We start from the raw sequence: 15,168 nt of genomic DNA on the forward strand, positions 1-15,168 counted from the left end.
TTAAATGTACATTCAGCAGAGTTTGTATTTCAGATTTTGTAACATATTTAGTAGTATATTTTTCACTTTATTCTCAAACATTCAAAGTTTTTTCAGTTTATAAATGTCATATGTTAATACAGATCCATTTAGTAAGACTAATATTATAAAATGAAATCATATCCTGATAATAATATATATTTTTGTTATGTGCAAAATGATTTGTAATAAATTTTGCCAATACAATTATAAATTATACTGAATAAATATATAAATTTAACAAATAAACTACAATATATACTGAATAACACATAAGCTAATTGTATTATTCACTAAAATTATAGTGAATAATATTGAAAATTCATCAAATACCACTTTGTTATTAATTGAATAAATAAAACAAGAAACTGAATAAATTAACTAATACAACGAATACAATATAGCTATGTACGTTATAGTGAACATGTCACTATAAGATGTCGAATAAAAATACAAATTTTCTGAATAAAAAATTCTTAATAATAATATATGTGTGTGTGTGTGTGAATATATTAAGTAGGCATGCTTGATTAATTAGGTTGATTAATATTATCTCCAAAATCAATCGCAAGAATAATTCAAAGGAATATTCAAAGGTAACATGAAAGAGAATCTTTAGCTATTGTGCTTTTTTAGAGAGAATGGTAGGCTGCGAATGTGGAGTGAAATTAGGGGATGCTGTTTTCATTTTAATGAGGTTACCTAATTGTCCTTCCGTAACTATCAAACCAAATTCTAAATATATTTAGTTTGTTTTTGAATTTAGATCCTAAATTTTAGTAACCGTCCGATGGCTGTAATTCTAGGGTGTAGATCTATTCTTTATTCTTTATACTTAAGGGATTCTCCATGGATCCATACCCTATATATATATATATATATATATATATATGTCAAAGATAGGTTTTAAATAAAAATGTTATAAAATTAAAGTCAAAAGACTCAAAATAATTTTTTTTATCACTCTTATTAGTTATGGATATTATCTTTTACGTTTTAGTTTATTTTATTTTTTGTATTTTTTATATTTTGCTTTTATTTAATTAACTTTATTTTTTTATTTTTAAGATCTTTTATCCATAGAAAAAAATATGACATCAATTTATATATATCTATATCTATATAATAAAAGGACAAATTTAACGGATGCTTTTTAGTGTTAGTTTTTTTAAAAAATAATTTTTGCTACTCCAAAATGCCTATTTTTCTTTCACAAGTCACTCTCAATCCTACATTTTTTTTTCTTTTTTCCTCTTTTTTTTTTTTTTTCAATTACAATGTAATTTGACTAATGGTTAAATATTCAACTTACATATCAAATTATCATAATCTTTAATTTGATATATATATATATATATATATATATATATATATATATATATATAAAAGTAAATTTAAAATTAAATATTTATAACATTTTGAAGTTTTAAACTACAAAATTATTTTCTTTATTCTCCCTTTTATTCTTTTCGCATTTGATCTTTTATTATAGAATACGATATAAAAATATTATTTACGGTCCATCGAACACATTGTCTTGCTTGATGAAACACAAGTGAATGATTTAACTACTTAAATTTTATAGTTTACAATTTATAAATGAATTGCTCATAATTAATTATATATGGTATATAATTTAATGTTAATTATTTTTTTTACTATTTTATGTAACTATAATAATTCCTGTGCATCGCACGGGATAGCGATACTAGTTTTATTATACTATGCCCCATTATTATTGTAATTAATTTCTCACACCACACATTTCTTTTAGAGTGGAAATTTAAATTGCCCCATTCCTCATCACATTTTCGAAAAATGCCCACCCTTATCTTACAAAGCTTTCCATGCCCTAAAGGACTAAATTATCCCTAATTGGGTCAACATCAAATGTAATCATATGACACTTCTTACACACTCTTACACACTCATCACTTTCGATGCATTTTTTTACAAGAATTAGTGATGTTGACCGAATGCATGGTTTTAGTGCATTAACTCAAAATTGTGTTTTCTGTTATATATATATATATTTTCCGACCGTGTATGTATGTATATATGGTTTTTTAATTTTCCTTTTGCCTATTAACACCTTAACCTATTGTTACATTTCCTAATATGACACCTGCACTAAGTGCCATTATAGTTAAAGTGTCATAAAAATATATTTCTGATGATATTTTTAAGTGTCATAACATGTCATTTTTCTAGTAGTGTAGTAGTATTATCTGCCTGAGGCTGCATCAACTTATAACAATTGTATAACGAGTCAAATCATTAATGCTGATTGTTCAAGATAATGCATTATGATTTATGCAGCTTTCCTAGTCAGAATCAAGTAGTAACTAAAATCTAGATAGAAAACCAAAACTTCACAGGGACTACGGGACTAAAGCAGAGTGCCTATGCCACTAGCTGAACAAATTCAACTTTGTTGCAATTATATACTAATACAAAACAAATTCAAAACCAGAAAACAACCACCAAGACAACTCCTCTTTTTAAATTGTCTGTATCACTTTCTCACATCTCGTATCCTTCCATTTTAATTAACTAGAAACCAACCCATCCACCAGGCTGGGAATCCAACTTACTCTCTTTGCTCTTTGATTCACCAAAGCGCTGAGAATTATTCAATTCACCAATAGGATACATTAATCTTACAGCTAGCAGCAGCATGGACCCCCTTGAAACTATCAGTTTCGAACCCCCACGAATTTGCACCTAAAGTCTGTTCACCAGCCGACTTGTTTCTTGTTCTGACAGATTTTGAAGTATTGTATGTTGCTGTGGCCTGTGGCTTGTGTCTTGGGAACCTCTGCAAAGGCCTGCCACTGCTTAGAATCTGGGCTAGGAGAGCTCCGATTAAAGAAACTCTCTTCAAGTTCCCAGATTGTTCCTTCAACCTTATCCTTCTGCCAAAATGCCTGACACACAAGAGTAAGAGACACTGAAATTAACAAATGAAGATCATTTAAGTAGGACAAAAAGATTACCAGTGGTTTGGTGTGTGATAAAGTTCTTGTAGCTAGAGCATGCTTAAGGTCTTGTATCTCTTGTTGTTGCGACTTACAAATTGCTAAGAGCTTTTCATATTTGGAGGTTACTTCTGCTTTTTCTGCATTGACATTTGCAAGCTGTTCTTTCAGCTTTTCAACCTCAGCCTCCAACCTGTCTTCTTTCTCTGGTTTCTGATGGCTATTGTTTGGACTTTGTTTACTAATGTCGAATTCACCCACAAAAGCATTAAAAACATCATTTTGAAAAGCAGGTGTAACTTCTGCTTTGGGTGGTTTTAGTCTTTCAGAATTATGGTTTAAGCTATCAGGAAACAGATTTAAGTCCTTACATGGGTAATCACTAGACCTACACTGAAATTATGGTTTAGACTGATTTTCCTTGCTCTTTTTGTGGAATTACATAAGAGGCAAGATGATCTACGGTCAGTTGAGTCTTCATCATACTTTGGCTTGGTTTTTTCCTTTGGCTCCTGAATCTTTTGCGTGCAGAATGGCCCAGAATTCAGAAAAAACCCAAAGGTCCATCATTTTCACCACTTTTTGAATTGGTTGGGGTTGATGACACGTTCCGGGGTGCTTCAAATGAGGGGGGAGGAGGAGAACTCCTACGAGGCATTGGGCTAGACTTGTTTACAGGCTTTGGTGTGCCTGAAGATGTAAATAATCCAAACAAACCATCAAATGCAAGGAAGGAACCACTAGCAAAAAATAAAATAAATTTTGAAATTTCAAAATTATGTACCTATGTACATGTATTTTGATCAGATTCACTTTCGAGTCAACTAACAGATTGATAGTTTGTACCATCTGAATTCTTAATATTACTACATTCCTAACCATTAATTTCTAAACCCTTACCTGTAATGGCATCAGTACTTTGCTGTAGCATTTCCGGAGGTCTTATCAGGTACTGATTTCTGCAGTTCATCTGGTAAAAGATCATTAACACGAAACCACACCCGCAAAAATAACAACCATATAAAGGAATCAGTAATAATACATGTAACAGTAGCCCTCATGATTTGTGGGCATAAAAATCTACAACTAACTTAGGTTCATGGGGATGAATGACGCTTGCCTGCGTGATATCCGGTCTATCGTCAGGGGAAGACTGAAGCATATCCCTGATAAGGTTTGTCAGCAATGTATTGGGATGCGATAGTTCCCATTCAGAATTTGGAGCTTTGATTCACCATCGAATGCTAGCTTCAAGTAACATATGCGGAAAAGGAGACACCCAACTGCCTGCAGAAAACAAAACTCCACATCAAGTGCTTACTAAGTTCATGGAGATATTCCTGACTGATTGTTATTGCTGGGTCTAATCCACATAATTTAGGAACTTGTCAACTTACCCATATATCAACCTTCTCGTTTATAAGTTCTCTCCGAAATAGATCCCGCATCTGAGCCATTCAATGAGGGAGAAGAATCAATTGTTATGCAATAGAGAAGTGCAACAATAAGATCTTGTGTGTTTCCTTATATTGTCTTCCTCAATTCCCATTTCTTCAGGTTTCTCAAAGGGACTTCTCACAATATTCCATGAGAAGGAAAGCTTCTTTAGTGCGACCCATATCAAAGACAGCGTGGGCAAGAAGGGTAACAACATTGGGGTGGCCTGTAACTGTTTTCATAACTGAAATCTCCTCTGCCACTAGCTCCCGTGACTCTTCTCATCATTACATATTATGTGCTTTAATGCATACTGCTTGAAGCCATTTACTGCATCTCGAGCTAAATAAACACAGGAGAAAATCACCCTCCGCAATTAGATTGTGAACCGAAACTTTGAAATTGCAGATGTCAATAACACGTCCTTCAAGCCCGATTCTTTGTGCGCGAAGGGTTTGAATCTCCACATGGCTTGTTGTGATTCTTTACAAAAATTAACGACTGAAAGGTGATATCATTATTAAAAAATTATAGCATAAAATCTGTACGTACAAAAGTACTGTAAATCACAAACATTTGTACAGACAAAAAAAGGGTTCGAAAATATATCTAATTCGTTAATAGTATAGCTCCTTTGTGCATAACTTAAGCCCATTGGTTCGAATTAAAATCACTTCCTAAGGAGGAGCCAAATTGACCTTGTGAACTACTAGTACCTACACTTGACGAGTATGATGGGTTTACTAGCATATATTTTTGTTCATATTAATTAAATAAGGCCCTAATTGTGTTATATATTCTATGTTTAATAGCATATAATTCGGGAAAGTACCATTCTATTTCTTGATTATTTGCTAATATTTTCGTATAAAAAGCATTTCCCTAATGGCACCATAATAAATTTTCTAACATTCGATAAACACTGAAACGTTTGATTGTAGAATCTAAAATCTTAGCACATAAAAAAATATCGGGAATTTCAATAAAATATTTACCCCACATAAGGACCATTCGATATGATATGTCATACAAATCTTTATTTTTAGCACAAGCATTTAAAGCAATAGCAATATCCATGCAATATCTTCGTCGGATTCGACATTGATAGATTGATCACTAATTTCTTAGCAACAAAAACTGTAACTATACAGTATAATTGTAGCACGAAAACAGCAAGTCGAGTATCGTATCCACAGGGACTATTATAACGAATCACTCTAAGTAATCCCGAGTAAACTCTAGTAGTATTCAGGCAAACTCCCACGAAAATGAAGAACAAAACTAAAATCAAAACAAAGCAAATAAAATAGGATAAAAACTCAAATAATAAAAGACTCTGACCCTAGGGATGTACTATCGTTACTCAAACACATGCATTCAATTTATTAATTCAATTACCAATTTAATCCAACCCTCATGAAAGATCACTATATTATTCACAAGCTTCTCTAACGAACACCTATAAACGTAGATTAATTTACCCATTTTCACATTCAAGACTCCAAGGAATAAATTAACTCCAAATAGCACACAAAGAATAACTTCATATAGCTTCACCTGTCGCATTCAAGACTCAAGGCTAACACTATATCATGCATTCCTGAATCGGCTGAACAATTATCGCATTCAAGACTCAAACTGAACAACTAGACATGTAAATTATTGATCAGGTAATTCACAAGAAAATAGGCACCAGGAATCATGAATCACAAGTTGAAAGGCAAATTGATATCAACAAATCAAACATACATATTAAAACAACTTTGTACAAACCCTAGGTTCAGATAAAAGAACTAGCCAGACATCATAAAATAAAATAAAAGCATAAATAAAATAAAGCAATTGAAATAAATAAAATAGATAAAACCCGTAAGAATGTTGAATGACAGCTTGAATCTTGTAGGAAAATAAAGCTAATCTATGAAAACAATAAAATTCTAAGTCTAAAACTGAAAAGATGGAGAAAAGAGGTAAAGAGATGTGAAAAGATGTCTAATAGGTCAGGGAAATGACCTATATATAGGCACAGAGGATAAATACAGTGTAGAACTCGAAAATACTGAAAAAATATAAAAAACCCGAAAATTCGGAAATTTCCGTCAACACTATTCACTGTTGTGCGCGATTTTCTTGTTTTGGCCATAACTTTCTCGTCCAAACTCCGATTTACGATCTGTTTGCGCTCACAAACTCCACTTGAGACGAACTACAACTTCTATTACTGATAATATTTCCAAATTCCATCTCGAAAATCCTGTAAAATACATCAAAGTTCGAGCAAGTAACATAGTTTACAAGATAAAACAATAAAAGCACAAAACAATCATCCAACACTCAATTTCCTATAAAAATGACATCATATGAACAATAAAAACCATGGAAACATGAGTGTTATCAATAGACTTATCACGGTTACCACGACCTTGAGACATGATAACAAATAAACAAGCAGAGAAGAGTATAGAGATAATAGATATTAGAGAGTTAGTAACAATTAATGTAAAGCAAGAGTGTGTGTAGTGCTAGTGTAATTTAAATATCTAGTAATATATAGTAGATAGATAATAGATAGTATTTAGTACTTTGTAAGTTAGTAGTTACTAGTTAGTAATGTAATGTAAGCAACATCAATAAAGTAAAGCAAGTGTGTGTAGTGCTAGTGTAATTGAAATATATAGTATAATAGATAGTATTTAGTAGTAATATAATGTAAAGCAAGAACAATAAAGTAAAGCAAGTGTGTGCAGTGCTAGTGTAATTGAAATATATAATATAATAGATAGTATTTAGTACTTTATAGTAGTAATATAATGTAACCAAGAGAGCAATAAAGCATTAAGCAAGAGCATAACAATATAATTATAGAGCAAGAGCAATAGCACATAAAGAATTGAGGAGAATTAGAAGTAGAAAAGAGTGTAAAATTGTTAACACAATGGGATGGTTTTGAAGATGGAAGAATGAGGGTATTTATAGATAAAATTGGGTGGGAGAAATTTGAATTTGAATATGAAAAATAAATTAATTAATTAAAATTCGACCGAAATCGCCAGATTCGGGCGGTTAACCACCGGTTTTGAACCGCCCAAAATCGGCGGTTCCAGCCTCGCCTGCCGTGCAGCCCTGCCGCCTATGCCTACCACCTCGCCTGCAACGCCGGAATCGGCGGGCCGCGTGCTGAAAAAAATTAAACCTGAACCGATCCTTGCCTTTTAGCGGTCCAGTTTCGGAACTGGCCCGTGGTCAATGGTTCGGGCTGGAACCGTTGACTCTCGAGCCAATTTCGGACAGAACCGCAGGTTTCGGTTAGCCCATGGCATGCCTATTTGGTAGTACACAATATTTTAACGGACGTCTGGCTCATTTACCATCAGACACACCACTAAAAACAAAACCAAAAATTGCAACAACCACTTCAAATCCCTTAATAACAACCGTACCGTAGTACCATCACAAAAAACACTACAAACAAAATAAAACAATAAAATGCAAATCCCTTCACCTGTGAAAGTTTCAGAACTGAGAGCACACTCAATCTTTACTCATAGAACTTGACGAGCGCACTCAACTTTTACTCAAAAAAACAATAGCTGGGGAGGTTGCAATGACAGTGGTTACGATAGAGGGGCCAACCCAGCTCGGGCCGAAGGAAGTGGAGTTCTTGGCAGACATGCAGGAGAAACTCTTCGAGCTGGTCATCCTGACGACGCAGGAGGAGAAATTCTTCGAGCTGGTCATCCTAACGACGGAGGAAAAGCTCGAGGCGACGACTAGGGCAGAGGAACTGGAACTCAAGGAGGCCGCAATCGCAGAGGAAGAGCATGACTTGGCGGCAACGGAGGAGAAAAACTCAAGGCAGTAGGGCAAGAGGAGCTCGCAGCGGCGATTAGGGCAGAGGAACCGAAACTCAAGGAGGACAAAATTGCAGAGGAAGAGCCGGACAAGGCGGCTGTTAGGGCGACCAGGATGAAAGAGGAGCGACTCACCATGGTGGCGAGGCGGGAGAGGGATGTTGAGGAGCGCCTACGTGATGAGGCTAAAAAATAGAGAATGGATGAGGAACGCCGGCGTGATGCGGCTATCAGAGAAAGGAAGGAGAAGCACCAATGCTAGACAGATCAGAGACAGAGGGAGGTGACGGAACAAGCTAGGGAGTTGATGATTAAAAAATCAGAAAACACATGGATCAACAGTCGCTTTCTAACCGTATTATTATTTCTTGTGGGAGTCGTCTGCGCTTCCTACACTCTGACTTATTTCATCTATTAACACACGTGGTATGTATATTAAGAAAAAATATATTACTAATTAAATATAATAATTATTGTGATATTATATATTTCTTTTAAATTTGATGTTTTAGGGTTCAGGCTATTGGATTCGTCTTATTTGTCATATTATCTGCACTAAGATATCACTACCAGATGAACTAGATTCTTAGGGAGCCGCCTCGTATGTGGGTACAAATGGTATTAATAACTTTATCTACTATTATGACGATTTCAGTTGGAGTTTTGTTTGAAACGTCCCGAAACAGTTTTATTGGCTTTTTACTTCTAGGAGTTGGAGTATTTTGTCTAATAGGGATTAGTCAGTCTTATTGTAAATTTGGTGCACTGCAATTATTTGTATCTTTAGTTTATGTTGTCAAATATATTTTGTTTGATTCGATCCAGAACAGGCCTGGGAGTCAACGGGACCGTTGGCCACAGGCCGGCTGCAAAATCGGAATGCTTAAAGCTAAAGGCCGGTTTAGATTCCATAATTTCTGACCCGTGGCCCACCGGTTTGGCCCGAAAATGGAGGTTGAGGAGCACCTACGTGACGAGGCTAAGAAAGAGAGTATGGATGATGAGCGTCGACGTGATGCGGCTATCAGAGAGAGGGAGTAGAAGCAACAACGCTAAACGGATCGGAGACAGAGGGAGGTGATGGTACAGGCTAGAGCGTTGATTATTAAGAAATCAGAAAAGACATATATCAACAGTCGCATTCTTACCGTATTACTATTTATTGGGGTAGTTGCCTACGCTTCCTACACTCCGACTTATTTCATCTATTCACACACGTAGTAAATATATTAAGAATAAATATATTACTAATTAAACATATTAATTATTGTAATATTATATATTTATTTTAAATTTGATGTTTTAGAGTTCAGACTATTGGATTCGTCCTATTTGTCATATTATCTGGACTGCGATATCGCTACCAGATGAACTAGATTCTTAGGGAGCCGCCTCGTATGTGGGTACAAATGGTATTAATAACTTTATCTACTATTATGACGATTTCAGTTGGAGTTTTGTTTGAAACCTCCCGAAACAGTTTTATTGAGGGAGGAGAAGAAACAACGCTATACGGATCGGAGACAGAGGGACGTGATGGTATAGGCTAGAGCATCGATTATTAAGAAATCAGAAAAGACATATATCAACAGTCGCATTCTTACCATATTACTATTTATTGGGGTAGTCGCCTACGCTTCCTACACTCCGACTTATTTCATCTATTCACACACGTGGTAAGTATATTAAGAATAAATATATTACTAATTAAATATATTAATTATTGTGATATTATATATTTCTTTTAAATTTGATGTTTTAGAGTTCAGACTATTGGATTCGTCCTATTTGTCATATTATCTGGACTGCGATATCGCTACCGGATGAACTAGATTCTTAGGGAGCCACCTCGTATGTGGGTACAAATGGTATTAATAACTTTATCTACTATTATGACGATTTCAGTTGGAGTTTTGTTTGAAACGTCCCGAAACAGTTTTATTGGCTTTTTACTTCTAGGAGTTGGAGTATTTTGTCTAATAGGGATTAGTCAGTCTTATTGTAAATTTGGTGCACTGCAATTATTTGTATCTTTAGTTTATGTTGTCAAATATATTTTGTTTGATTCGATCCGGAACAGGTCTGGGAGTCAACGGGACCGTTGGCCACAGGCCGGCTCCAAAACCGGAATGCTTAAAGCTAAAGGCCGGTTCAGATTCCATAATTTCTGACCCGTGGCCCACCGGTTTGGCCCGGAAATGGAGGTTGAGGAGCACGTACGTGACGAGGCTAAGAAAGAGAGCATGGATGATGAGCGTCGACGTGATGCGGCTATCAGAGAGAGGGAGTAGAAGCAACAACGCTAAACGGATCAGAGACAGAGGGAGGTGATGGTACAGGCTAGAGCGTCGATTATTAAGAAATCAGAAAAGTCATATATCAACAGTCGCATTCTTACCGTATTACTATTTATTGGGGTAGTCGCCTACGCTTCCTACACTCCGACTTATTTCATCTATTCACACACGTGGTAAGTATATTAAGAATAAATATATTACTAATTAAATATATTAATTATTGTGATATTATATATTTCTTTTAAATTTGATGTTTTAGAGTTCAGACTATTGGATTCGTCCTATTTGTCATATTATTTGGACTGCGATATCGCTACCGGATGAACTAGATTCTTAGGGAGCCACCTCGTATGTGGGTACAAATGGTATTAATAACTTTATCTACTATTATGATGATGGCTTTTTACTTCTAGGAGTTGGAGTATTTTGTCTAATAGGGATTAGTCAGTCTTATTGGCATAAAACACTCTATATGGCATCTGGATGTACATAACAACAGAATAAGAGATCGAATGCAAACTTTTCACGACATAACTACTGCGCTGCAACTTCAAGGCATGGTGCAAATAAAGAGTAACTCTTGTGACGACAGCTTGAAACAGATGGGTCACAAAAAAATAATTAACAGAAGGCATTAAGAATCACATACATAAATATATAGTTTTCATCAAAGAAAAGCCAAACATCAATTAATTCAAAATGGGTATATACTCTATAATTGGACTACTTTAGGCTCTTTATAAATAACTGAAGTTCATAGAGAAAAATACACAAACTGTTTGAGGATTAACACTTGGAGTGGCTTATCTACTTCAACATCGCCCTAGAGAAATACAACACATAAATAAACATGAGCAATGGACAAAGGTGACTGCAGTACAGATTCAAGAGTTCAAATCCAGTCCAGCAATCACTATTAAGTTTCTCATATCTTGATTTTATTCCCACCCGAGTCCAAACATTCAATCTCACTGCGTTATGGCTCAAATAATAAAATTGAAGTTCAAGAGAAATTTATAGTGAACAAGACATAAAAGAGGAACTTACAACTGCAAAATTATAAAGAACAAAATGGAAACTAATTTGCATGTTATCAAGAACGAAGGTCTATCTTTTTCAAGGCTTAATCAATGCATTTATTTACTATTCAGACACAGACTTAGTAAACTTGTTTAATGTCATAGATTCTTAATAATCTCATAAGGCTTTATCAATTTATGATCAATAATGCATACCGTAAGGTCAAGATAATGACTAGTTCGTTATCTACAGAGGATATACAGTTTTTCTTATATGTAAATAAAATAAACGATTTCAAGCATCTTTGCTTTCATAATGTTTCATGTTGATTAGCCTGCTAGTACTTAAGAATGCAATAATGAAAAAACACAAAAACAAGTCTACATATACTTTTGACTGGTGCAATCTGCTTATTCATCAAAAGAAACTCATTAACAAAATCTCATCAAAAGAAACATAAATGCTAATATCCATTCAATGGTAACACCATCATGAATCTTCTACACTTTACACAAGTATAGACAAATTTAAGCTTCCTTACCACTTAAGAATCTTTGTGTACCATGCGTATGATGTTCCATGATTTCCTAAAAGCCGATCCAATTGGGAAGCACATATCATGTATCTACAAATACACAATATTAACTAACTGACAATAATTAGCGTAATACTATAAAGCAAAAGAGTTACATGATATCGTCACCTGTACGTCGCGAAAGAAAAGGAGCGAGTTACACATCCTTCTGAGATGTGGCAATTGAAATCGATCAGCTGCTCGAAGCATACTCTGACCCCACGAATTGGGATCACGCATGTTGCTCCTAACAATATCTACTTTATCTAATGTTTGAAGCTTTTTGTTATATATAAACCATAGCACAGCCTACAAGATTAGAAAATTGCATAATGATAAATCTTGATTATAAAAGTGCTGCACATAATAAAAATGAATACTGTATTGGGAAGATTAGAAACATACACAGAAAAGATCTGATCCAATATCTGCTTCGAGAACAACATCTGCATCAAGAACATCGCCATTGGAATCACATGCGAGTCTGTGAAGTTGACGACATCGTGTTCTTAATACAGACTCCTCTGCATAGAATCGTTCACCCCCTGCTCGAAAGAATATAGTCCTATCAATTGGCACATCAAGTGCATTGATAAAAACTCCAACTGTTGCTCTAATCTTCAAGGTATCACTTATTCCTCGAGGCATAGAAGCAATCCATGGTTGCAAAAATGGAATACATCGAGACTCAAGTCCAGGTTGGGCGGTAAGGACATTCCTAAATATTAGTCTGTCATGAAATGAAGAGCGCCTCACGTTTGAACCGAGTAAAGGATATGGATGGAGAATCTCAAACGAAACCACCAATTCCACTTCTGATACACTTTCATTCTGAATAGTAAATGCACTAGTCTGATTAATGTAATCAATCTCATCCATTCCCTGAGGATATAAGACGATTCTAAACAAGTGACCAGCCACATCAAATATTTCGCTTCGTGTACATTCCCCCACCGGCATTTTCTTGATAGTTGAGTAATTGTGCACCACATATACATTACACCCTTTTACCATTATTTTGGCCATTGGCTGAAGATGGACAAAAAACAATTGTTAAGAGGCTGGAACAGGTGGTAGAGTTGTCACAATGGAGATATAATATATATATTGAGGGTAGAAGAAACAGAGATCGTCCAAACATCCGATGTAATTTTAATTTCAGTTTTGCCAATTTAATCAGTGAATGCTCTCGTACCCATTCCCTAGTTATCAATAAGCAAAACCAATAAAGAATTTAACAATAAATCACTAATTATCAATAAGCAAAACCAATAAAGAATCAAATAAGAGCAAATGATGACGCGCACAATTTTTCAGATTATAAGAATATGCAACACAGGTTCTAATTGACTGACCGGCGGATGTGTAGTGAGGAGGCGGGCGACGGCGGGTGATGACACGCGGAATCGACGATTGTCGTGATGAGTATATATAGAATCTATCTATTATATAATATAGGATACGTTAATTCTAAATCTTATGTGGCATTCTAGAATCATTCTATTTATAATTTTCTAAATTCTTTATTTTTTGTCTTTGAAATCCAACAAATAAATAAAAACATTACACAATAAATGTATTCGTACTCATTAGATGTTCTAGTGGCACAATTCACTAGAGCGGGCAAAATGACGGGTCGGCCCGGCCCGGCCCGGCCCAACGGGCTTTTCAGATTGACTGGGCTGGGTTGGCCAGGCCCGAATTCTATCGGGCTATCAATTTTCAGACCCAGCCCAGCCTCAACCGGGCTATCGGGCGGTCGGACCAAACCCGCCCAATAATTTCTTTCCACTAAATCCTGTTTTTATTTTTACAAAAAATTAAATAAATTAAAATAAATCCAAATGATAATTATAAATAGAATAAAATGTAACGCCCCGCTTTTCCCTAGCTAAATTTAGAGTAAATTTTGAACTTAACCCTAGCTAAATTTAGAGTAAATTTTGAACTTAGAAGTATGAGACGATTCACGCTGGAGAATAAAAACGAGTTTATTTTAAATTCCAACAAAAAAACTATTTATAAAACTTTTATAAATTTTAATTATTTAAATTTTTGTACATAATATGTATATTTAAATTTGAGTATTATTAAAATTTTACACGAGCATTTTAAATTAGTGATACCCGAATATTACATTACAGATCCAAATTTTTATTTGAAGAGTTTTAATTAGTCATATCATATCATCTCCTACAGCCACCAACTACATCCTCCTACTACCTACATGCTCTTTCATCCAACACTTATGGGCTGTTTGAAAACTTGGTCATGTTTTGGCAGCATTGAAAGGCCCAACTTAAATTTAAGCTTGAAGTCTGATCGAATGCCAATGACTTGAAGTTTATGCGATGTAAAAATGTAAATTTAATGTTTGTCTGATGTTTAGTGGTGCATGGACCCAACGGAACTGACGGTTCGGCCTGGAACCGTCATGGAGGTCAACGGGACCGTTGACCACAGGCCGGCTCCAAAACCGGAACTCCAAAAGCTAAAGGCCGGTTCAAGTTCCATAATTTTTGACCCGCGGCCCACCGGTTCGGCACGGAAAGGAGGGTTGAGGAGCGCCTATGTGACGAGGCTAAGAAAGAGAGCATGGATGAGGTGCGCCGACGTGATGCGGCTATCAGAGAGAGGGAGTTGATGGTGCAGGCTAGGGCGTCGATGATTAAGAAATCAGAAAAGACATGAATCAACACTAGCTTTCTTACCGTAGTAGTGGCCTACGCTTCCTACACTCCGACTTATTTCATCTATTCACACACGTGGTAAGTATATTAAAATAAATATATTACTGATTAAATATATTAATTATTGTGATATTATATATTTATTTTAAATTTGATGTTTCAGAGTTCAGGCTATTGGATTCGTCCTATTTGTCATATTATTTGGACTGCGATATCGCAACCGGATGAACTAGATTCTAAGGGAGCCGCCTCGTATGTGGGTACAAATGGTATTGATAACTTTATCGACTATTATGACGATTT

The 15,168-nt window shown here is 35.1% G+C and overlaps 2 protein-coding genes across 2 annotated transcripts; both read right to left on the reverse strand.

Annotated features, from left to right (window-relative positions):
- Positions 1 to 2,403: 2,403 nt before the first annotated feature.
- LOC131021029 (uncharacterized) lies at positions 2,404 to 4,969 on the reverse strand. The gene is given in 17 exon segments (XM_057950110.1): positions 2,404 to 2,686; positions 2,688 to 2,797; positions 2,799 to 2,933; positions 3,015 to 3,383; positions 3,386 to 3,503; positions 3,505 to 3,542; positions 3,544 to 3,686; positions 3,897 to 3,939; positions 3,941 to 3,998; positions 4,118 to 4,187; positions 4,190 to 4,283; positions 4,394 to 4,440; positions 4,485 to 4,563; positions 4,565 to 4,714; positions 4,717 to 4,794; positions 4,796 to 4,869; positions 4,872 to 4,969. Coding segments are annotated over 17 exon segments (1,752 nt in total). The 5' UTR covers positions 4,903 to 4,969; the 3' UTR covers positions 2,404 to 2,571.
- Positions 4,970 to 11,999: 7,030 nt separating this feature from the next.
- Positions 12,000 to 13,645, reverse strand: LOC131021038 (uncharacterized). The gene is made up of 4 exons (XM_057950121.1): positions 13,531 to 13,645; positions 12,581 to 13,204; positions 12,305 to 12,484; positions 12,000 to 12,226 (listed from the first exon to the last, which is right to left on the reverse strand). The coding sequence occupies exons 2-4, from the start codon at positions 13,199 to 13,201 to the stop codon at positions 12,146 to 12,148; spliced, it is 882 nt and encodes a 293-aa protein (XP_057806104.1). The 5' UTR covers positions 13,202 to 13,204; positions 13,531 to 13,645; the 3' UTR covers positions 12,000 to 12,145.
- Positions 13,646 to 15,168: the final 1,523 nt, after the last annotated feature.

This window comes from Salvia miltiorrhiza, chromosome 1 (genome assembly GCF_028751815.1).
Source record: "Salvia miltiorrhiza cultivar Shanhuang (shh) chromosome 1, IMPLAD_Smil_shh, whole genome shotgun sequence".
Taxonomy (NCBI): Eukaryota; Viridiplantae; Streptophyta; class Magnoliopsida; order Lamiales; family Lamiaceae; genus Salvia; species Salvia miltiorrhiza.